The 25215-nt window shown below is 44.8% G+C and overlaps 1 protein-coding gene across 2 annotated transcripts; it reads left to right on the top strand.

Moving 5' to 3' along the window:
- Positions 1 to 128: 128 nt before the first annotated feature.
- Positions 129 to 24872, top strand: cpt1ab (carnitine palmitoyltransferase 1Ab (liver)). Of its 2 annotated transcripts, none has more exons than XM_088997286.1 (19): positions 129 to 265; positions 6893 to 7057; positions 7425 to 7567; positions 8129 to 8300; positions 8608 to 8709; positions 8955 to 9092; positions 9202 to 9279; positions 9605 to 9712; positions 10838 to 10922; positions 14505 to 14700; positions 15610 to 15798; positions 15887 to 15992; positions 16081 to 16197; positions 16395 to 16559; positions 22052 to 22183; positions 22274 to 22426; positions 23087 to 23200; positions 23310 to 23402; positions 23489 to 24872. In XM_088997286.1, the coding sequence occupies exons 2-19, from the start codon at positions 6917 to 6919 to the stop codon at positions 23573 to 23575; spliced, it is 2319 nt and encodes a 772-aa protein (XP_088853412.1). In that variant the 5' UTR covers positions 129 to 265; positions 6893 to 6916; the 3' UTR covers positions 23576 to 24872. The 2 variants fall into 2 exon arrangements, with proteins under 2 accessions (XP_088853412.1, XP_088853411.1); XM_088997285.1 differs by lacking the exon at positions 10838 to 10922 and adding an exon at positions 10292 to 10379.
- Positions 24873 to 25215: the final 343 nt, after the last annotated feature.

The following is a 25215-nucleotide window of genomic DNA, read 5'->3' as shown; positions in this document are numbered from 1 at the left end:
CTATAAAACGTTTTTCTGATAGGAAACAAAAAAATTGTGTCGGTTGTCCTTTCACTCCTACCTTATACCCGGACGATCCTCCACGTGGCGCTGTTTCACTTGGAACGAACGTGACGTTGCAAAGAAAAAAGGCGGTGTTCACACGCTCATTCTTGTCGCTTTTGTCAACGTTTGCGGTCCACGTTCTTTATCAGCCGAACGTTGTCACATTGTGTTACGACACTGCAGTCTTCCACACACAGTCTCGGATCCGTAGGAAGCACCGGTGAGTAAAAACTCCATGAAATCACATATTTTAATGCTCTTGTCTCGCCCACGCTACAGTGAAGGGAAGCACTCATTAAATATGGCTGCAACGTATTTGACAACACAAACGCTTTTAAGATAAATATGACGGAAATTGTTGATGATGCCGTCTTTTCGAATATACGACTTGAGTTGTCAGTACAGAGAGCGACTCGTAAATGCGAATGGGAAAAACTCAACTAACATGCCAGGAAAGAACACACATTCGTCATTTTACCACGGGTTGTTGAATTAGGTCGTTATGACCGTTGTGTCTATTCGTTTTAACACCCCCTGCGTCATTGATTAAAACCATGCGTTACCTTGTCCCGTAGTATCGCTAGGTAAGATATCCTCACAACACTTATGGAGGCAATGGTGCAAATAGAGGTCATTCATTGTCGTGGGCAGACGTAGGGCGTTTTATCGTTCGGTAATAATGCATTGTATTCGATTTCAGCATCACATGGGCCAGTGTTGCAGACAAATAAGTCACCAACTAGGAATTTATTCAATGATTGCTTTCTCCTGATTGTTAAACCCTGAAAAAAGACCAATGTCGTTGCATTTGGGACCTGTATATCAACACGTAGGGGAAACGATGCGCTGGAAGGCTTTCTTGTCTCCGGGAAGGCTGCAGTGCATTATTGCATGCAAAACACGGAATTTGTTTATTTACACCGGGCTGTAAGCGAGTGACCTAGTTTCAAAGAACCACGTGCTTTCGTCTTTCCTCCAATACCGCCCCATCAATGGCAGACACGTATGTTGTGTGTCTGGTGATAAAATTGCGTGTCTCTGCAGCAGTTTGGTTGTGACGGCACCTTTGCATTGTGAGGAGTTGATGACGGGTCTGTCATGGACATGAGCGACCTTACGCACGTTGACATTGGTGACCGTCTAATGAAATGCTTAAAACCATGAACAATTTGACTAAAACTATGATTCTATAAAGTGGAAGCAGAACAGCACACACGCTTGTGGGTATGCATAAGAGGGTTTGTTAGTTTTGTTTCCAGCTTTCCCTCGGTATTAAGTGAGTGAGACTGCTCGGCGACCTTTCACCTAGTTTTCGCAGAGGAGGCTGTATCACGTGATTAAGAGGGGGAGGGGCGATCTGCGGAGACTCCACTTTCCTGGCTGATTGAAAATGCCCACGCTGTGTCCTGAAGACCGGACTTTCCCTCTGCCGGCGTGAGCTTTCTACAATCGTGATTAGCTCCTTTGTAATTACATGCCCAAAGGTAAAATCTTTGTTCACATGCATTTTTTTGCAGTGCAGCGACCAACCGTAATAATAATCCATTGTAGCCGTTGAGGAATGAGCACACACGATGAATATGTAGAGACGTGTTTATTCCAACGGCTAACAAGTGGATCTCCTGAACAGCAAAAGCAGTGTAATATATGCAACATGAACCGCCCCCTCCTCTGCACCTGCTGGGTGAGATGCCTGGTCCTAGTGCCTGCCACACAGCCCCCCCCAGGACACCCAGAAGGAAGGTCAAGGTGAAAATTTTGCAGGGGGCTTAACCAGCCTGCCCCAACGACTACGCAGTCCGTCATTCGGTGGTGAAGGTGATTCGGGCGAGACCTCAGTGGGGGAACGACACTCAACCCTGGCATGCCACGGTGAGGCTGGAGGTTTCGGAGGGCGTCCGCGACGTGGGGCCTGGGCCGGCGAAACGTCCTCGCCTCCAACTAAATGAGCCGGTTTGAGCCTGTCTATTGAAATGCCCTCCCTCCGCCCACCCATATCGAGCACAAAACTCTTTTCACCGTGTTCGAGCACTCTAAACGGGCCGTCGTACGGCGGTCGGAGGGGAGAGCGGTGGGTATCGTGACGCACAAAGGCGAAACGGGCTGACCTAAGAGCAGACAGAACAAATATTTTGGGGACGCAGTGGTGAATTGGTGCTGGAGTCAGGGGCTCTGCTGGCAAAAGGGGGAATGAAGGTGCACCCGAAGCTTCAGGCAGAAATTCACCAGGAACGCGGAGTGGTTGACCGAGCACTAACTCTGCGGGGGCGGCGTTAAGGTCTTCTTTAGGGGCCGAACGTAACCCGAGCAGGACCCACGGAAGCTGGTCGACCCAGTTACCGTCCGACAGCGCGGCCCGTAGCGCGGCTTTCAGTGACCGGTGGAAGCGTTCGCACATCCCGTTTGCCTGCGGGTGGTAGGCCATAGTGCGATGTACCTGCACACCCAAGGACTGCGCCATGGCCGACCAGAGCTCGGACACAAACTGGGGGCCTCTGTCCGAAGTGATATCGGATGGCGTGCCGAAACGTGCGACCCAGGACGACAGAAATGCGCGGGCAATATCTGCCGAGGTTGTGGAGGACAGGGGGGCTGCTTCCGGCCACCTAGTGGTTCGATCGACCATGGTGAGGAGATGTGTGCAACCCTGCGAAGGAGGGAGGGGCCCGACCAGATCCACATGGACGTGGTCAAATCTCCTGTCCGGAATTGGAAAAGTTTCCAGGTTTGCTCGGGTGTGCCTGTGGACTTTGGCGCGCTGACATGCCACGCATGCAGCTGCCCACTTCCTGACGTCCTTTCGTAACCCAGGCCAGACAAACTTGGCCCCAAGTAGTTTGACTGACGCCCGGACGTCAGGGTGTGAGAGGGAATGAATGGAATCAAAAATTCGCCGACGCCACTCCTGCGGAACCACGGGACGAGTGCGACCCGTAGACACATCGCAGAGGAGAGCGGGACCCCCTTCACACAGTGCCACCTTCTCAAGTTTCAGGGCTGTGCCTGCTGCCTTGAGTTCGTGGATGTCCGGATCCTCAGATTGGGCGGTGGCCATCTCTGAAAAATCCACCCCGAGCTGGACTGCACACACAATCGCGCGTGACAAGCAATCGGCCACAGGGTTACATTTGCCGGCCATGTGCTGAATGTCTGTTGTGAATTCAGAAATGGCTGCCAAATGCCGTTGCTGTCGGGCCGACCACTGTTCGGTCACCTTTGACATGGGGGATGGTTTGTGAGTGGTTTGTGATCCACATATGCGGTAAACCGGCGCCCCTCGAGGAGGAAACGAAAATGGCGCGTTGCAAGATAGAGTGCTAACAACTCTCTGTCGAAAACACTGTACTTGCGTTCGTTATCTTGCAGCTTCCGACTGAAAAATGCAAGGGGCTGCCATTTGTTCTCTACAAGCTGCTCAACCACCGCCCCTACGGCAACATCAGACGCGTCGGTAGTCAAAGCCACCTGTGCGGTTGAGATTGGGTGGACCAGAAGAGTTGCACCCGCAAGAGCTTCCTTGGCCCGTTGGAAGGATTGTTCTCGTTGCGGTGCCCACTCGACGGGGTCGTTAGCCTTCTTTTTTCTCAAGGCGCCGTAGAGGGGTTGTAGGAGGTCGGCTGCGTGAGGAAGAAACCGGTTGTAAAAATTGATCATGCCCAAAAACTCCTGCAGAGCCTTAACTGTGGCCGGGCGGGGGAAATCCACCACTGCTTGCACTTTGGCGGGTAAGGGGATGGCGCCCTGTGGAGAAATGCGATGCCCCAAGAAATCGATCTTGGACAGACCAAATTGGCACTTAACAGGGTTAACTATAAGGCCGTGCGAATCAAGGCGCTTGAAAACTTCGGTTAAGTGCGACAGGTGTTCCTCCGGTGAAGGGCTGGCCACAAGGATGTCGTCTAGATAGACAAATACAAAATCAAGACCTCGCAAGACTGAGTCCATCAGTCTTTGGAAGGTCTGTGCCGCCCCCTTCAGGCCAAAAGGCATGCGGAGAAATTCAAAGAGGCCAAAGGGGGTAATCACCGCTGTTTTGGGCACATCCTCCGCCCGTACCGGCACCTGGTGATAACCGCGAACTAGATCTACTTTTGAAAAGATCACAGCGCCGGCCAAACGTGCGGAAAAATCTTGAATGTGCGGGATGGGGTAACGGTCATGTGTGGTTATGTTATTCAGCCGACGAAAATCACCGTACGGCCGCCAAGAACCGTCACTTTTGGGCACCATGTGTAATGGTGAGGCCCACGGGCTGTTGGAACGCCTCACGATGCCCAAGCGCTCCATCGTCGCGAACTCCCCTTTCGCCATTGCCAATTTTGCCGCGTCGAGGCGACGAGCGCGGGCAAAAACTGGCGGGCCAACCATGGGAATGAAATGCTCTACCCCGTGTTTAGTATCGGCATTGGAAAAGGCGGGTGTGGTTAACGACGGATAATCGGTCAGCAGGCATTCATAAACGTTACCCGATGTTAAATAATTTGCATGCGTTAACGCCCCGAGCCCTCCGGCCTCACACGGAAAAGTGGCGAAAGAGATGGCGTCAATCAAACGACGGTTGGCAATGTCCACAAGAAGTCCGTGAGCACATAAAAAATCTGCGCCAATTATGGGAACCGTGGTCGCGGCAACAATAAAGTTCCACTTGAATTCCCGTCCGTGGAAACGCACACTCACCGAAGTTAGCGATGGGCGAGCCGTTAGCTGCGCACAAGGCAGGCCCGCATCCACCTGCCATCTCGTCCGCAGCGGTGGGCGTCAGCAGGCTTACTTGTGCCCCGCTGTACACCAGGAAACGTCTTCTTGACGAGGAGTCCGTGACGAAAAGCAGCTCGCTTTCGTTGCTGGCGCCCACGGCTGCTACTGGTTGTCAGGCGTTGAAGATTCCTGTCGTCTCGTGGGAGCAGGGAGGTGCGCAGCGTCAAGCCTTGGCGCCAAACCGCTGATGGAAATAGCAGGTGGCTTTCCCGCGCCGCTTCTGCGATCCCACTGCGGCCACGACGGTCGGATCGATTTGCACGGCTAGCCGCCGTATCGCCAGAAGCACTCGATCTGCTTCTTCCGCCAAGCCACGATAGTCGCCGGTGGCTAGGCACGTCGAGTTAGCGAGCACGGCGCGCACTTCGGGTGGTAGCTGGCGAAGGAAAATGTGGGGGAAAAGGAATCCGCCATCATCCGAATTCAACAGCGACAGCATTTTGTCCATTAGATCCACTGCTGTTCCGTCGCTGAGTCCGGGAAGCGAAAGAAGTCTGTCTGCTCTCTCGGAGGCCGATAGCGTGAACCGCCGGAGCAGCAGTTGTTTGAGCGCGTCGTACTTCCCGCATCGTGGAGGCGCGCGCAGAAGTTGCATCATGCGATGCGTTGTCGGTTGGTTGAGGGACGCCACGACCATGTAATATTTTGGGTCATCTGTCATGACGCCTCGTAGGTGGAAAAGTGCTTCCACATGCTGGAACCACGAAGCCGGGTCGCTGTGCTAGAACTCGGGCAACTTCGCGGCGTAGGCGGCAGCTGCGAGTTTGGGCGCCGGTCGTGGCGACATGGCCGTAGAAGATACATCTTCGTCCGTTGCCATGAACATTTCCATCGTCGGGGTCACCAGTGTAGCCGTTGAGGAATGAGCACACACGATGAATATGTAGAGACGTGTCTATTCCAACGGCTAACAAGTGGATCTCCTGAACAGCAAAAGCAGTGTAATATATGCAACATGAACCGCCCCCTCCTCTGCACCTGCTGGGTGAGATGCCTGGTCCTAGTGCCCACCACACCATTTAATTTACCAGCGCCTTTCTTATCACCCAAGGACACTTTACAATTAAAAGAACAATTAACACCTGAACAATAAAACCATGAATAAAATGACAAATAATAAAAGAGCTGCTTAAACTAAACTGTGATTGCAATTTTAAACAGACTCATCATAAGTAAATGTATTTCATAGTTTATTTGACCTTTGATATTTTGCATGCTATGAAATTGTTATGATCAGCTCTCACGTCCTAATTTGCTGTTACTGATAAGATCGGTAAATTAAGACAGAAGTGACACAATCAGATTTATTATGGCAAGGTTCTGCACCCTGGAACATATGCTTCATATCTTTTTTCCAATAACTGTCACATGTCTTGTGATGTCAGACAAACGGCCCACGACAGCCAATTACGTTTTATTTTTCATCTTGTCTGTGGAAAAAAACAAGTTGCTTGTGTGGGTTTCGCTTTCACCAAGGCAATGGCCATACATTTTCTATCAGTAACTAAACGTTGGGGACAATGACATGTGATGCCTCAATCACTTCGAAGGTGCAACAACTTACATTATGCAATATATTCATGTCATCACGCTTGCCTGCCACCTCTGTGATTGTCTATTAAAAGGTGAAAATAAAATGTGCAGGGTGTGAACTTGCAGCGGCCCGGGAATCAAGTGGTTAGCCCACCAGCTTCACAGTGCAGAGGGCGGCGGTTCGCGTCCCGGTTCGGCCTCCCTGTGTGGAGTTTGCATGTTCTCCCCGGGCCCGCGTGGGTTTTTCTTCGGGTCCTCCGGTTTCCTCCCACACTCCAAAAACATGCATGGCAGGCAGTTTGACCACTCCAAATTGTCCCTAGGTGTGAGTGTGAGAGTGACTGTTGTACGTCTTTGTGTGCCCTGCGATTGGCTGGCAACCAATTCAGGGTGTCCCCCGCCTCGTGCCCGAAGACAGCTGAGATAGGCTCCAGCACCCCCCGCGACCCTAATGAGGAGTAAGCGGTACGGAAAATGGATGGATGGATGGGTATGAACCTGTATCCCAGTGTTTCCTTGCATAATGAGGAATATTCTTATTGTGCTTCCTTCACAGTGACTTTGCACAGAAACAGCCACCATGGCAGAAGCCCACCAGGCAGTGGCCTTTCAGTTCACTGTCACACCAGATGGCATCGACTTGCAGCTGTGTCATGAGGCTCTGCGCCAAATCTACCTCTCTGGTCTTCACTCGTGGAAGAAAAGATTCATTCGTTTCAAGGTGAGTGGCATACTGTTTAAATGTGGCATCGTCAGACTCTTGAAGCAATTGGAGCAATCTCAAACACACTCAATGAAATCCTGAAACCTATTATTAAAATGCTGTATATTTATCTTTTGTTTGGGTGATAAATTGTTCCATGAAAGCGCCTTCTAGGCAATGATTGACAACATCACTCAAATAGCATGCGTAACATTTCTCTCTGTTACACCTTTGTCTACTTGGCCTTTTACACACAGCACTCTCCGAAATCACTCAAACATAATAAACTGATAACATTCTCTTCATAATGAGCTTCCCGACTTTGACAATAAATCGATCTCAATCTTTGTTTCCTGCCTTGTTTGTCCCGTCTAACCTTCCACAGAATGGCATTATGACTGGTGTTTACCCAGGCAGCCCTGCTGGCTTCATGGTTGTGGTCGTGTCTTACATGTCGTATAATAAATACAAACAGCTGGATCCATCTCTTGGCTTGTTTGCCAAACTGGGACAACACATGCCTATTGGGTAAGCCTTGAAGTGATTACATTCAAAACAACAACAGAACAGAATCAGGGTTTTACATTAACAGGACCATTGTGTGACTCTGTCAGGCCACCATAGGCCACACAAATGGGCCAATATGAGTTCCAAAAGCACTTTGGGTGATCCTGTTGCTTGCACCCAAAATCCCCATTCCTCAATACATGCAGAGGATGAATTTCAGTTGGATTACAGTTGTAGCTGGTGAAACCTTTTTCTTTTTAATTTAAAAGAGCTTATCTTAACTAGAATCAAAATTGCATTTTTTGCACTAGTGGAATCCTGGTTGGTTTTTGCACATTTTGCTGTGATAAATAGTGAATGTGTGTTGCATGCTAAACCAGTGAACACATTGTGAACATGGTCTGTTCATTTTTAAGCATGTGAAATGATGTTTTTATTTGGCCATGCTCGATTCGGTGGTGACTCAAATTAGGCTTTTAAAAAAACAAGAACCATATTTGGAATTTGGAAAGACACCTGTTATAAACTTCCAAAATTTGTTTATGTTGTCACTTCTTTTTCTCTTTTTCTTTCTCTCCGCAGGAAATATATGTCCACAGACAGTCAGAAGATTGTTGGTGGGGTACTGGTGGGCACAGGTCTATGGGTAACCATAATCATGATCATGAGGAATGTCCTCAAGTGCCTGTTATCATGGCATGGTTGGATGTACGCACGCCACGGCTCAGTATCCTGGTCGACACGGTTGTGGATGGTAGGCACAATCATTGCGCCATGTTGTCATATGAGCTGTCTCGTTGTAGTTATTAATACTGCGTACATTTTGGTAGATTTGTCAATTTTAAAGCGGTTATTTACTTATCATGCTTTGAAAATGGCAATCCAATCTGCCCTCTTTTCTCCATTATTTTTATGATAAATTGATTCTACTTTATAGATTGATTTTTAGTCACTTACACCTGAATTTGAAGCTTTCCGAGTCTTTTAACAAGATGAGTTTTGTTTACTTTTCTGTTTGATGCCATCACATTCCAATGAACAAAGCCGCTTTTCTTTTCCAGTTGTTAGTTAAGGTGTTCTCTGGAAGGAAACCAATGCTTTACAGTTTCCAGAACTCCTTGCCACGGCTGCCAGTTCCACCTGTTAAGGATACCTGCAGAAGGGTATGTTCTGACGGCGTGGAGAGTTCTTGATTCCTTTGCCAAATTTTCATCAGAGCAATGACAAGAGATCCAAGTTCATTCCCTCTGTTGTAGCTTTTACAATAGTTACAATATGAATGCTAAGGCAAAGGCTGTGTCAATATTTTTTTTTGTACCTTAGCAATGAAATAACATCTCTACTCGTTTTCCTGACCTACTCTTTACTCTTAACCGTTGCCTTTTACCCTGCATCTTTTAATGCGTAGTACCTAGAATCAGTCCGCCCACTAATGGATGATGATCAGTTTAAACGGATGAAGGGACTGGCTAAGGACTTTGAGTTAAATCTGGGTCCAAGACTGCAGTGGTACCTAAAACTGAAGTCATGGTGGGCCTCCAATTATGTAAGTCACAAAGAATTATTTTACCCCCTCAAATTCTTGTGGAAAGAATGTTCTCTCGCAATCTGAAGATCATGGTCATCTCTATTATTCTTTACATGGACCATCACAGGTTAGTGACTGGTGGGAAGAGTATATTTACCTTCGAGGTCGAGGACCCATTATGGTGAACAGCAACTACTATGCCATGGTAAGAAATCTTGTGCAGTTATTTGTTTGTAGAGAAATACATTATATGCCCGACTCAAGAGTTTCATTATCTTTCCCTCACAAATCATACCTCGTATGCTTTCGTATTTTGACATATTCTGTGTCAGCAAAGGGGCTTTAACTACACAAGTGAATTCACTCCGCAGTGCAGACTTTCAGCCATTGATGATTTGGAGAATCTGCACAGCAGTTTAACTTTCTCATCATGAATGCATGACTTCAACAGCAACATAATTTGACTCTCTCCATTTGTAATTACACTGGCACACCTTGTACCAAGTGTACGACTCCTTTTTTGTCCGCAGGACTTTCTTTATGTGTTCCCCACCTCAATTCAGGCTGCCAGAGCAGGTAATGCCATTCATGCCATCATGCTCTACAGAAGGAAGCTGGACCGAGCACAGATCAAGCCCGTGAGTATGGAACACCGTTAGAATTCTCCCCCACCCATTAAGTGCGAATGCTTTGTCAAAATGATTCCGTAGTCCAATCAATTCTGTGGTAGTTTGTGTGTGTTCAGAATGAGCAACACTTTGAATCGTAACCGCAAACGGACTGATTGTGGAGAATGTATAGCTGGCTTTCAGTTTTTGCTTGTTTGAATCGAGATAATGTCCTGATTACTGGCAAAGCAAGATTGTCAATGTATTTTTAACATGTCCTTCTGTTCCATCAGAGTGCATTTGAAAGAGTTGTTTTGAATTTCCCAATGGCCAAATGTACGACCAGCTTGACCTCCATCCCCTTCTTTCCTCCCCTGCCCCTTCAACCTGCATGATGCCTATGTGCAAATTTCTAGTGCCCAAATGGAATCTTGGCACATTTTTTTGCAGTATATTGCGTGAACTCATACTGGCCCCAGCTACAAAGACTCACTGTCTGTATGAATCTGTACAAATCCCCATGCATGGGCTTGCAATGTTAAGTACTCACATTCACAGTTGTCTCTGTCTTACTGTCTTGTCCTTTCGCTGTGTCGGATGCTGCGTTAGATATACTTGCTGGCAAACAAGGTTCCTCTGTGTTCGGCTCAGTGGGAGCGGATGTTTAACACTACCCGCATCCCCGGTGTGGAGACAGGTAAGATGAGGGGATCTGTGCTGTACCCTCTGAACCATACCCTTGCCTCTGACCCGAGCGGTTTCCAATGGCAGCAGCCATTGGAAACCGCTGCCCCCTTGATTCTTTCTCCACAGCAAAGCCGCAAAACAATGCAACTTTTGATTGGTTGCCATAGATGAGTGATGAGTTGACTGTAAGTAGTATTCTGAAAAGTCTCCACATTGGCAAGCTCGGCTTTGCTGTTGGCATTGAAAGGGTTGGTCATTGGTTTTCTGGTTCCTGTTTAAACCCCTCTCCCGTGGCAGCCTTCTGAGGTTCCTCCTGCTGCCTTTCAAACCAATCTGCTTCATTTCCTCTCCACCTCATCCATGCCCATGCTCCTGTCCCTGTAGGTGTGTGTGTCTGCTGCTCTGTCCGGATTATGGTGATTTAGAATGTCATCTCGATTTGTTTGACTCTCCCTTCTTGCTTTTCAGCTCATGCTCCTAAACACTATTCCCATGTGTTCCGCCCAATACGAGCGTATGTTCAACACCAGTCGTGTCCCGGGTGTAGACACAGGTAGAGTCTGCAGTGTTGCCTCCTCCACGCTACTCTGACTGTAATTGTCATTGGGGAAAAAAAAGAAAAAATCTGATCCAGTATATTTTGTAAAATTGTATTCACATGTTCTGCTCCTTACACATGTGGTGAATAATTTGCATGTGGCTGAAGTCCATGTTTCTTGTAAAAATGGTGGGTGAGATCTCAAAGAATGACTAACCTGTCCCGGCCGGCATGATTACTGTGATGAAAGCTAATTGCCGCATTTAAGTACGCATTGCTCAATTGTGAATTTACAACTTGGCAACTTGGAAGCAGTTGTGCATTTGGAAGGGGTTTAATTTTTCGCAAAGAAGTTAGTCATGGGATGCGTTTTGTTTCATAGTGAGCGGCATCCCACACTTGTTGCCAATTAGCTTACTGGGCCATGACCCAGAGGAGCTCTGTTATGTTGGATTGAGATGTGTTCAAGGTGTAGGCCATTTTAGTGCAGTTTTGTTGTGGGCTTGAAATAACGCTGAATGAACCCCAAACTAAGGGTAAATGACATACTAATACCACCACCATGGGACAAACCTGTCTGTGGTGCAGCATTGAGTCGCTTTTTATACTGTAATCTCAGTTTCCTGTTCTTAGCTGACAGGGTTGTTCTCTGGTTGCTTTCTTTCCTGCTGTTGCTCATCTTCTTCAGCTATTACTGCTTTGCATGTTCAGAGAGGCACTTTGGACTATTTCAGTAGTTGACTTAGCGGCACTGTCTTTTTGCCAGCTTGAACGAGACTGGCCAGGCACCTCTGATGCACATGGTTGGCTTCCTCGCCTGATTTTTTTTTTCTGAACAATAGAGAAAGAAAAGTATACTTGCCAATGACAACGCTGCGTAGTACAATGTGACATGAGCCTCTGCTGGTTGCTTGTTGTCCTCTCTGTCATCATCAGCATTTGACGACATGAAACTTGAAGTAGCAAAAAACACATCCTCTGGCATAAAATTCATCTACTTTGATAGCCAAACCGCAGACCCCATTCTACTCCATGGATGTCTCATGATTGCCGTGGTCAGTATGGAAAAAAATCAGTGCTGATTGTTTCATTCTGCGGCAACTAAAGAGCTGTAGTGAAATCTGGCCTGTGAAAAGAGAGCACATTAGCAGGGTCTGAAGTTTGTTCAACCAATTGCACAATGATTCCTTTCAAGTCACTTGAAATGCCTTGAATACTTATTTGAACCTCAATACTTCAACAATATGATTCCATAGTAAAAGAATGTGACCAGAAATTTGGCTTGCCAGCAGTCCAGACCTAACGCATTGGTAAACATACTCATGTCCCATCTCTTTTACAATTGTTGCTTGCATTAGATTGAAATTAGAAGAAGTTTGCCCCCACCAATCCATCTGAGTGAGTCAATGAATTGTAGAAATCATTGACTGTACAATCACATTTTTATCGATGCAAGTGTAGAAAGCAGAGCAGACTAATTATATGCAATGTGCATGTGTCGTACTTGGTGTTTTGGGCCTATTCTGGGTATATGCGCTCCTTGTGATGTCTGTAACCACGTTAATTGATGTTTGAACACTACGAGCATCACTTAGGCAATATGATCATTTAGTTTGCATTGAACATACCAAAAAGCTACTTTGCCATATTGCTGCATGGTACTGTTCAAACAAGCAAGCATGAAACTTCCATGTTACATCCTCCTCATTGCATGTCCTTCACTTCAAGCTCCCTTTTACTACACCCAGGTACACCTTTCCATTTATCAATGACCTTGTTTTACATTGCCCTGTGATATTAATTAAAAATACATCTATATTTTGAAATTATCGCCATATTTGTTCCATCCAAACATGAACGGCTGTATTTTTGCCTGAATCATATTTAGTGTTTGGTGCACTCACAAAGTATTCTGTTCCCCTTGAATTTTTCCACATTTACATTTTGGATGAAATTGATGACCTGAGTATTCCACAAAAGATGTACTTTTTGAGACAGTTATAACATCATAATATTAAAAAAATGATGTGATTGGAGCACCTTAACGTGAGCTAAATTAAATTAATGTTTAATTGTTTGATACCTAAGGACAGTAACCCCAACCCTGAAAAAACAACATGGAGTAAACAAGTTTAACTCAAAATTTCGAAGGATTTTGTTAAGAATTGTAGAGCAGAAGTTGTGCCTGACAATATTCCTGGGTGAGTTGACAGACTGTTGTCTCCTTCCTGGGTTTAATTTATTTGGGGCGCTTAAAAATGGTAGAAACACCTCAAAGATGTTGAAGATGGCCTGAATACTCTCTGAATGCACCACAGATCTAATTTACTTTGACTGAGGTTGTCTCGAGCAGTGGTCCCCAACCTTATTTGCGCCACGGACCGGTTTAATGTCAGACAATATTTTCACGGACCTGCGGATAAATACAACAAAATAAAATGATACGACAGGCATGGAGACTGTTTTTTTCTTTCTTTTAAAAATAATAATATATGTGAATCCATTGTGTATTTTTATACAACTTTATTAGCAGAGTCCTGGCAACATCGCACCAACAACAACATTATGTAACATCGTGCCCCTGAACGCTCTATGGTCACCATGGTAATGTTTAATTGTGCCTTCAAAATAAGATACACCTCAACAAGTACAAAGCGCATGAAAAATACAACTCACGACAATTGAATCAATCAGTGGGACCCCTGAGCTTGTTTCTCTGCAACGAGACTGTCCCATCTCGGGATAGTGGGAGATAAATTACACCCAAAGTGTCTTGCTAATGTCCAGTCTACTCCGTAGTTTTGTTTTGGTTGCGGTCACTGAAGAAAACCCCACTTCACACAAATAAGATGTCGGAAACGGCAACAGGGTTTTCAGTGCTGTTGTGGTGATCTCTGGGTATTTTGCCATCACTTTAATCCAGAACACCGGCAGAGTTGTTGTCTCAAACATACTTTTCAGTCCGCCATCATTTGCGAACTCCAGCAGTTGTTCTTCCTCAGGCATGCTGGATTCAGCTCGTTTGTTGACAAATGGGTTGCGGATCCATTCCTTGGCAGTTCGTGGGTCTTTTGTGGCTGGGAAGTAGCGCTCTAACTCTTTTAAAAGCAAAGACAGGTGCTCGTGCATCAGCTGGGGGGGAATGAAGGCTCGGGCTCAGTCTCTTCCAAAAACCCCGCCAATGTTTGAAACATGTCAAATACACTGCTATTCATGCGCCATCCCCACAAATCCAGTTTGGCTTTAAATGCAGCTACTTTATCAGCCAATTTGAAGACAATTGTCATTTTCCCCTGAAGTGACAGATTGAGTTCATTGAGCAGGTTGAATATGTCACACAAGTAAGCGACCTTTGCGACCCATTCCTCGTCACGAAAATGCACTGCAAGCGGTGACTTTTCATTTTTCAAAATAAAACATAGTTCGGACTCAGATAATAAATAAAACGGAAATTATGTAAATTATTTATTCTTTCGGCGCGGCCCGGTACCAAATGACCTGGGGGTTGGGGACCTCTGGTCTAGAGTACAAAAACAGCCAATTACAGCCTCTCCAACTGTTTACCCATCCTCTTAACCATTGGTGCTTGTCCCGTAGATGTCCTTCAGCACACGAATGAGAGCAAACACATAGCCGTGTACCACAAAGGACGCTTCTTCAAGGTGTGGATGTTTTATGATGGACGGCTTCTGTTGCCACGGGAGATCGAACAGCAGATGGAGAGGATCCTTGCTGACCGGTCTGGCCCCGCGCCAGGCGAAGAGAGGCTTGCTGCCCTTACTGCAGGGGACAGGTGAGTGTGTGGCCTATCAGTCAATTGTTTATGAGCGCACTTGACACTTTGAGCAAAGAGCATGTGTAAATCAAATTACACATCACATGATGATTTTAGTAGTGTCCAAATAAGCACTGTAATTAAAAGAAAAACCTCTGTGGTTCCACGTCGCTTGAAAAACCATAAGCACTTAATGTAAGATTTGAGCATTGTTTTTGTCGTTCATGATGAAATGTAGGGAAAGAGATGGCCATTTCACGGTATGATCAGAGCATTGTCATCAAATGGTGAGGAGTTTTACTTTATTTGAATGTTGCTGAACTGATGCCCATTTTGTGTTTGGGGGCCTTTTATCGAGCATGTTCATCATTATTAAATTCATAAAGTAGCTTGTTATATAGCCACAAAGGGACACAAGCCAGTGTCTTCTTGTGCCGGTGCCAAGCCTCGATACATACAGAGGGTTGTGTCACGAAGGGCAACTGACTAAAAGCTTGGCCAAAACAAAAATACGAATCAATACTCTGAAGATGGGCACTGATTCGCGACCCCTGGAGGGAAAAGTCAAAAGAAAAGAATTAAAATAAAAACCAAAGAAAGCGTTCCAAACATTATTTCACTGTGATAAATAGCTTTTGTGTCCATATATACAAATGAATAAAAATATAAAGATGCATTTATTAATTTACATAAAGTGAATTGCAAATGTCCCCATTGTGGGACAAATAAAGGTTTTCTGATTCTGAATACAAAATGATTTTCCCTAGATTATGCTTTGCTCGGAATTACTGAATTTGTGTGTATTTTGTCCCCTATTTATTATTATTATTATTATTATTATTATTATTATTATTATTATTACACTTTGCAAACAACAGAGTAATTTGAGACATTATTATATCTGCTTCATGTCCATTATCCGCTCAGGACGCCATGGGCAAAGGGCCGCGACACCTATTTCAGCCGGGGCAAGAACAAGCAGTCTCTGGATGCCATTGAGAAGGCAGCCTTCTTTGTGACTTTGGATGAAACAGAGCAGCGGTTTGATGAAAGCAGCCCAGTCAAGTCTCTGGATAGTTACGCCAAATCTCTGCTCCACGGAAAGTGCTATGACAGGTTTGGAAAGATGGACGGGAAAAAAATATCGCCAGATGAAGCACAAACCTGTAGAGGAGACTGACACTGTTTCCCCTTTTTTACTTAGGTGGTTTGATAAATCCTTTAACCTGATCGTTTTTAAGAATGGCACCATGGGTCTGAATGCTGAGCACTCCTGGGCCGATGCTCCAATCATTGGTCATCTGTGGGAGGTGTGTCATTGTCCCTGATATGATATTGTCGAGTTTTTGTGTCTTGTAACACTAAATTGCTTCACCATGAAAATGACTTGTTTGGCAGCATGTGCTTTCCATGGACCCATTTAAGCTTGGCTATACTGACGACGGTCACTGCTGTGGGGAGCCGCATCCCAACCTGCCTGCCCCCCAGAGACTTCAGTGGGACATCTCTGATGAGGTATTATCAGCTGTAGTTCTGTGTTTGCATGACAACAGAACTTGCCTTCCCCCTGCTGGTTACTGCTTGCACTAGTCATAGCTGTATGTAAAGAGCTAAAACAATTAGTATTTTAAGCTAATTGCAGACTGTTCGAAATATGTTATCAACGGTGTACATATGTCTAGCCAAGTGTGTTGCCTGTGCATTCCTCCTAGTGCCAAGGGATCATCGACTATTCTCTGACAATTGCCAGGACTCTGGCTGACGATGTGGACAGCCATATTTTTCCCTTCAATGATTTTGGGAAGGGCCTCATAAAGAAGTGCCGCACCAGTCCTGATGCCTTTATCCAGATTGCGCTGCAGTTGGCTCATTACAGGGTTTGTACTTTCAGCTCCTTGGCAGCTACTAAAGTAGAGTGATATATATGTATGTATGTGTGTCTGTGTCTGTGTATGTATGTATATGTCTATGTATGTATGTCTATGTATATGTACAGTGATACCTCTGTGCTCGACCATAATCCGTTCCAGAACCCTGTTCGAAAAGCGATTTGTTCGAACACCGAAACCATTTTTCCCCATTACAAATAATGTAAATTGTTTTAATCCGTTCCAACACGCTGTATGTTTACCTTTTTAGTACAGTATTTTATACATTATTTTATGCATGAAATTGCACATTAAAATGCTGACCTACACATCAAAAGCAATCGATGAGAAGGTTTCTTCAGCCGTCATCTGTACAAAAGTGAAGGTTTCGGACGTTTCGCCTCCTATCCAAGAGGCTTCGTCAGCGAACTAAAGTCTGACTGGTCGTATCGGCCCCATTTATATATCCCTAATGTCCAGACATGGTGGCGCCGGACACAGCTATGATAGGTCCCTACTCTCAGGTTGGGGGGGCAGGGGAACCCCACCCTGTGGGCCCACTGATTGTTCCTACATTCCTGACTAACGACTGGCCTATTACCCCCACTCCCCTCGGTATCACCTCATCAGCATAACGACCTTCATCAGCATTGCGAAAGTTGCCTAACCTGTTTTGCCTAAGCAGACTATTGTATGAACGATCCAAATTGAACCTCACCCCACCAGACCGGTTTAATGAAGGATTTTGTTGTTTTATAAGAATCGCTTCTTTTACCCCCCTTTCATCAAAAGCAATGTAATATATCTCAGAAAATGTTAAGCAAAATGGCAGACACAAATAACATAAACATAAATGTAACCCAGGCTAATAATACGTTCGTAAAGAAAAGAATTATGAATAGGATTTTTTTACCTTTGTGGTGGTCAGCAGAAGGCGCAGGTGGACGGAGAAAGGAAATTATGTGGAAGGAGAGTCCCCTTTCATAAAACCTTCGGGGAGCTCTTCTGTCTGAGGGGTGCTCACATGTTCAAATCTCTTTACTACGGATGACTCAGCTACAGGATGTTGTTTTCTCGTAAAATATCTATCCAATGACACTTGCTTCTGCCTTCTTTTTAAAACTTTTCGGAAATGGTTCATGACAGTGTCGTTAAAGTCATTGATGACTCTGGTGGCTGCAGTTTAATCGGGGTGGTGGAATTCGACAAAATTCTATAACTCGGGCCATTTGCTACATATTTGTTTAATCTCGGACGTCGGGGCATCCTTTCTTGCTTCCTGGAGGAGTTCTTCTGTGGTGAGCTCCGCTTGATGTTCATCCAGGAGGTCTTCCACATCATCGTTGTCAATCTCCAAGCCCAAACTCTTGCCCAAAGACACATTGTCATCAACGAGGTCGGGTTCCTCCCCCTCCTCAACAGGAGCACTCGTGCTGGTCCCTGCAACACCGAAACCCTCGAATTCTCGCTCGGTGACACACGCGGGCCATAACTTCCTCCAAGCAGAATTCATCGTCCGATAGGTCACAGCGTCCCATGCTTTACGGATGAGGTTGATGCAGTGCACGATGTTGAAATGGTGCTTCCAAAAATCGCGCAGGGTCAGTTCAGTGTCATTCGTGACTTCAAAGCACGTTTGGAAGAGAGATTTTGTGTAGAGCTTCTTGAAGTTGGCAATAACTTGCTGGTCCATGGGTTGAAGTAACGGGGTGGTATTTGGAGGCAGAAACTTAATTTTGATAAAATCAAATTCCTCCATCAAGTCGTCCTCCAAACCTGGAGGATGTGCAGGGGCATTATACATCAACAAAAGGCAGCGCAGTGGCAAATTCTTCTTCAAATATTTTTTTACTTCCGGGCCAAAAACTTCATGCACCCACTCGGTGAAAATTGCCTCGTTAGCCAAGCCTTGGAGTTTGTCCTCCACATAACAGGCAATTTGCTTTTCATTATGTTGTTGGCCTTAAATGCCCTCGGATTCTCCGAATGATACACAAGTAGAGGCTTGATTTTACAATCCCCGCTTGCGTTGCCACACAGTAAAAGCGTGAAGCGGTCTTTCATTGGCTTTTTGCCTTGCATGGACTTCTCCTGCGTGGCATTTTTTTCCAGAAAAGACTGCTTCATCACAGTTGAAAATCTGCTGGGGAAGATAATTTTCTTGTTCAACGAAACTGGCAAAGTCCATCTTGAATTTTTCCGCTGCAGTCTTGTCCGAACTTGATGCCTCCCCATGTCGAACCACGTTGTGGATGCCACTTCTCCTCTTGAACTTTTTGAACCGTCCTCTGCTACCCTTGAAATCAAATCCTTCTACAATAAGCAACGAGTCTTTTTATTAACAAATCACTGTACATTTCTAGTGCTTTCGCACAAATTATCTCCACACTAACACTATCTGCCGCTAACTGTTTTTCATTCATGAAAATCCTCAAAAGTTTTTCAACCTCTTCCAAAACTTGTGGCCTTTGCTTGCTTATAGCACTCACTCCCATAACCACATTACTAGATTTCACAGCCTCCTTATTCGTTAATATCGTACTGATCGTAGATTTCGCCATGCTATATTCCCTAGCCAGATCAGACACTCGCACACCTCCTTCATATTTTGCCATTATTTCTTTCTTAAATGCAATAGTTGTACGCACTACTTTTCTTTTGTCACTTTTAGCAGCACTTACTTTCTTTGGAGGCATGATTAGGGGCTAAAACTCTTCGTACACCTATATTAAACGCAAGAGCAAAACGCAGCACGTCCGCAAGCGACAACAGTTGGTCACGGAGAGAGCGAAACACCTGTACGCCGCTCAGCATCCCTCCCTCGAGTACGCACTCACGCGTCGTACCGGCGTTCAAACTCCGATTGTTGTTCGAACTACGAAGCAAGAATTTCTCAAATATTTTGTTCGGACTCCGATTTGTTCGAACTGTGAGTCGTTCGAAAACCAAGGTTCCACTGTGTGTTGTGTTTGAAGTGTGTGTGAATGTGTTGTATGAATGAACGTATTCAGGATGCATTTATTTACATACCGGTACGTATTTCTGTATTTATTTTCTCCTATTAGAAGACGGTTTTTGACTGTGACCATGAGAGGGGGGCAAAGATGTGACATATGCACGGGAAAAAATAAGATATACATACATACATACATACATACACACGTACACACACACACACACACAGTGGAACCTCGGTTTTCAAACGACTCACATTTCGAACAAATCGGAGTCCGAATAAAATACAGTAAAGTCTCGTTATATCGATATCGGATATATCGATAGTCCCGGTTATATCGATACTATTTCTATGCACGCACGGAGAAAATTACATGCAAACAGGGTCGGATATATCGATAGTCCCGGTTATATCGATATTTTTTCGGACTCCCTTGAATATCGATATAACGAGACTTTACTGTATTCGAGAAATTCTTGCTTTGTAGTTCGAACAACAATCGGAGTTCGAACGCCGGTACGACGCGTGAGTGTGTACGCGAGGGTGGGATGCTGAGCGGCGTACGGGTGTATCGCTCTCTTCGTGACCAACTGTTGTCGCTAGCGGACGTGCTGCGTTTTCCTCTCGCGTTTAATATAGGTGTACGAAGAGTTTTAGCCCCTAATCATGCCTCCAAAGAAAGTAAGTGCTGCTACAAGTGGAAAAAGAGAAGTAGTGCGTACAACTATTGCATTTAAGAAAGAAATAATAGCAAAATATTGTAACATTCTTTGCTTGTGTTGTGCATGTTAGTTTCGATTTGAAATGCTTGACAATCAACATGATTGGGGCTGGGCTTGTTGGGGTCGCGTGACGACACAAACGGAGAGAAGGGAGGACCCGACAATGGGGGTTGGGCAGTGTGCCTGAGGGAATGTCTGCGCGTGAGTTGTGGCGTAACAAAACGTAGCTAATGGGCTGAGTTACAGAATTTCGTCGAATTCCACCAACCCGATAAAGCTGCTGCCACCAGAGTCATCAATTACTTTAACGACACTGTCATGAACCACTTCCGAAAAGTGGTAAAAAGAAGGCAAAAGCAAGTGTCATTGGATAGATATTTTAAGAGAAAAGAACATCCTGTAGCCGAGTCATCCGTAGCAAAGAGATTTGAAGAGCTCCCCAAAGTTTTTATGGAAGGGGGACTCTGCTTCCAAACAATAAATTTCCTTCCTCCGTCCACCTACGCCTTCTGCTGACCACCACAAAGGTAAAAAATCCTATTCATAATTCTTTTCTTCACGAACGTACGATTAGCCTGGGTTACATTTGTTTATTTGTGTCTTTGCCATTTTGCTTAACATTTTCTGAGATATACATTGCTTTTTATGTGCTGGTCAGCATTTTAATGTGCAATTTCATGCATAAAATAATGTATAAAATACTGTACTAAAAAGGTAAACATTCAGGGTGTTGGAACGGATGAAAACGATTTACATTATTTGTAATGGGAAAAATGGTTTCGGTGTTTCGATCCGCGGAAAATAGATATAGAAACAGGGGCCTGGGTATGGGGGCAACCGGTGTTCTACCGGTTGCCCACTTCCCGGCCCGACCCTGCGCCGCCACACCCGTCCCGCCACCTCACCCCGAAGCAGAACAAACTATCAAAGAGGTGGCGGTGCCGGCCGTGGGCCCAACGCGGCGTTCTTGTCGCAGGGATTCCGCGCACCAGAGCGCCAACGGCCACCCGCCTTAGCTCTCGTCCTTTGCCGCGCCATGGGCGGCGTCGGTGACCCCCCAGTGCCACCACACTGTCGATTGCTGTGCGAAAGTGAGATGCTGGCTGGTTAGCTAACATTGTCATACGCATTGCCGGGTTGCTTGCACGTTGCGGTGCCAAGTGTAGAATTAAAAAATAAAAAATAAAAATAGGATCTGGCGGTCGTGGTCGTAATTGAACACCCTGCTATTTCGCTATTTCTCCCACTTAGAAATCATGGAGGGGTCTGAAATTTTCATCATGGGTGCATGTCCACTGTGAGAAAGATAAAAAGAAAAATCCAGAAATCTCAATGGATTTTGTAACAAGACAAAATTGAACACCTCCACAAGGCTGGAAAGGGCTACAGAGCAATTGCCAAGCAGCTTGGTGAAAAAAGGTCCACCTTTCTGAGAATCACTGAGACCCCACGAGGTGATATCTTGCACGGGGCGCCACTCTGATTGAGATTGACCATCATGTTTAGCTTCTTCTATTTTCTAATGATTGCTACTGCAATTATTTCAGTTTTTTTCCTGTATGACATGCATTATTTATTTGTAGCAGCATGCCCATTGACTGTCTGAGAATTCCAGTAGAGGGCAGTCAAAACTTCAAATCCCAATAAACGATTGTCAGTGAATAGGTGACATCAGTTGTGTATTAATGGAGGGTCTTTTTCATGTATGTGTGTGTGTGTGTGTGTGTGTGTGTGTGTGTGTGTGTGTGTGTGTGCGTGCGTGCGTGCGTGCGTGCATGATTTAAAACATGTATATATATCACAGCCTAAATTTCATATCACAGGACAAGGGCAAGTTCTGTCTGACCTACGAAGCTTCCATGACACGTTTGTTCCGTGAGGGTCGAACCGAAACGGTCCGTTCCTGCACACCGGAAACGTGCACTTTCGTCCAATCCATGATCAGAGATGAGACTGTAAGAATTGTCTCTTTCGTTGCATTTGATTCTCCTATAATCGATTGTGATGTGCTTCTGCGGAACAACAGCTCTTATCTTCTTTCTCAGAGAGACCAACGTCTGAAGTTGCTCAAACTTGCAGCAGAGAAGCACCAGAACATGTACCGCCTGGCTATGACCGGCATGGGCATTGATCGCCACCTATTCTGTCTTTACGTGGTTTCCAGGTACCTGGGAGAAGACTCGCCCTTCCTCAAGGAGGTATGAGCCTTTCAATGGGAATTTTTGAAGATTGTCAGGAATACAAGGGACTGTCGGAAGTCACAGCACGACAGTCCGATTCGACAGAAACTGTTCAATCTTTTATTTGTATATTCCCTCCTCCCATAAACATCTTGCCAAAATATATTCTCGATATGTAACAACATATACTAGTGGTTAGTCTCAAGCAAACAGTTCTAGGTACAAATTCCCTCTCCAGCCCTTTTTGGGGAGTTTGCACGTTCTTGCTGTGCTTGAGTGTTTGATTTTTTTCACTTGACTTTTTCCCACACTCCAAAAACATCCACCTTTCTTTTTGTAACATTCCCAAACAAAACCAAAGTTAATGTGATGATCTATCTTTGTCAGAAATGGAAGGTGACTAGCATAACAATTAACTGCTCTTATTCAATGGTAGTAGCTTCACATCTGTTTTTATTTTATTCAGCAGTGTGCCTTGAGATTTTTTTTAAATTACGTCTGTCTCAATAACGGTTGGGAAATACCCATTTTCAGCATTTATTCACAGAATGAAAAATGGTCAATCTACCAACAATGTTCTTTTGAATAGTTGGTTTATTGCGTTTTAAGGGAGTGGCAGTGGTCTCTCCTTTTTTGTTTTTTCCAGAAGAGTATGATCATTTTAGTCTTGATTTTTAGGTGCTGTCTGAGCCATGGCGGCTCTCCACAAGCCAGACACCGCTGCAGCAGGTGGAGCTGTTTGACCTCGTCAGTCACCCTGAATATGTATCATCTGGAGGCGGCTTTGGACCGGTAGGTTCTCGTACAGCTCAACGGAAGCGACAAAACACGAATTGTTGTGGAATATGTCATAAAGTCCGCAGTTTGGAAAGAGCTTCACTTGTTTTCTTCTCTCATCGAGGTGGCCGATGACGGTTATGGTGTGTCTTACATCATCGTTGGAGAAAACCTGATCAACTTCCACATCTCCAGCAAACACTCCAGCCCAGAAACGGTACGCTTTCATGTCATTTGCTGCGTTGACTCTTTTGATCTTTGTGTTGACTTGTTTAAATCTTGCTCTTGGTTTCTTCTTGATAGGACTCTCATCGTTTTGGTGGCAACATCAGACAGGCCATGTTGGACATACTTGACCTCTTTCAACTTGAGGACAAAGCTTGCAAGTGAATGGCCTTTCTCTGGTCAATGTCATGATGCGTAATCTTCCTGAAGCTGTACAGAATCAAATATTGAGCTGGGTTATTTTGAGGTGCTGTCCCCTGAACAAATTGGTGTATTGGGATGCTTTTACAAACCTTGCTTTCATTTGATTCGTGAGGTGTATGTGTGGACTGTATGTATATGGCAAATTATGGAGTCTAGTGGCGTTTGCTGCACGTAATGCGCACATCAACATTTCAACATAGAGGACTGTACCCACCAGTGCCTTACGATGAACTGCTTGTGGCAGAAAGGGATGAGCAATCAGATCTGACATCACTTTTATCTCCCATCATCTGAAGCACTGAGCAATATCCAATATTTAAGATTTTCATTTGCAATGTGGTGTGACATATTTGTTGCTTTGTTCCGTTTGATTTCTTTTAGTTGGAGTTGCACGTGATTTTCACTTGTCAAACTTTGATTGTCGCGATTTAATATCATGTTGATTGTCAAGCATTTCAAATCGAAACTAATGATCAGCTTTGGGCCAAAGAGTGAGCTGGATTGTAGAAGACTTTGAGCTGTTTCCATCAAAGGGCCCCACAATGCCTTTCTGAATCATGCTAACATGATGAACTTGTTCATGTATGATGTAGTGACAAAGGTTTTCATCCTCAGGGTTTGCTAACCTGGCATAGTAAAGTGCTTTCATTTCCCGCATGTATATGTGCAGATGTAGTTGAGATGCCGTTCGATGGGGCCATGATGAGCCGCATCGGGGATGATGGTCCTTCGCACAGTCACGTATGGCCACAATGGTTCATTAACTATTTAGCAGTTGTACACTCCATGAATTAAATGGGTTTTCACATCACCTAAATTCAATGTTTCATAAAATCATGCGGAAGTTGTGACATAGCATGTGTCGTTGCTGCTTTATCATTCTTGCAACAGAAAATGGGCTCTCCAGTCCATCATGAGGTTGTCTTGCCTAGAGTGCATTTCTAATGTGTATATGCTGTTGGTACATTTTATTTATTTTTACCAAATTTTAGAAACGCACAGTGAACAGATGTAGACATGCTTATTTACAAAGGTGTTTTTTGCTTCCCTTTTCTGCTTTGATTACTTCTTCGCACTGTTGACAGCCTTTGCCAGTAAATGTAATTCTATAATATATCAGTAAACATTGATGTTCATACTGCCGCATGGTTTTTGAGGATGATGCTGTAAATGTTTGCTTCTAATTTAAGGTAAGATATGATAAGCAGCTGTTGCATACCAAAAGTTTTAACAATAAAGAGAATTTCAGGAAAAAGTATGATAGTCTGTTGTCTTGTGTGTCAAATCACCTTAATCATGCGACTAGCTATTTCTATCAAAAATACGGGATTGCAAATACATAACATATAGCTTATATAAAATATATCGCATATAGATTACAGGAAAAAAGGATAAAAAGGGTAATGAGCCTTTTTTCAATACACTGTATCTACAGTAGTTTGTAACAAATTGCAAGGTTTTCATGGTTATCGTGTTTCTTCTTTTGCCTGAAAAATAAAAACACCACCCTGGAAAGGGTAAAACGGTATGGATAAGTGATAGATAGATTAGATAGATAGATAATCTACAATATGTAAGGCTCAGCCAGTCACTCACATTGA

This window comes from Hippocampus bargibanti, linkage group LG05, assembly GCF_051943395.1.
Source record: "Hippocampus bargibanti isolate YZ-2025 linkage group LG05, ASM5194339v1, whole genome shotgun sequence".
NCBI lineage: Eukaryota > Metazoa > Chordata > Actinopteri > Syngnathiformes > Syngnathidae > Hippocampus > Hippocampus bargibanti.
This window is presented reverse-complemented; position numbering and strand designations above follow the sequence as displayed.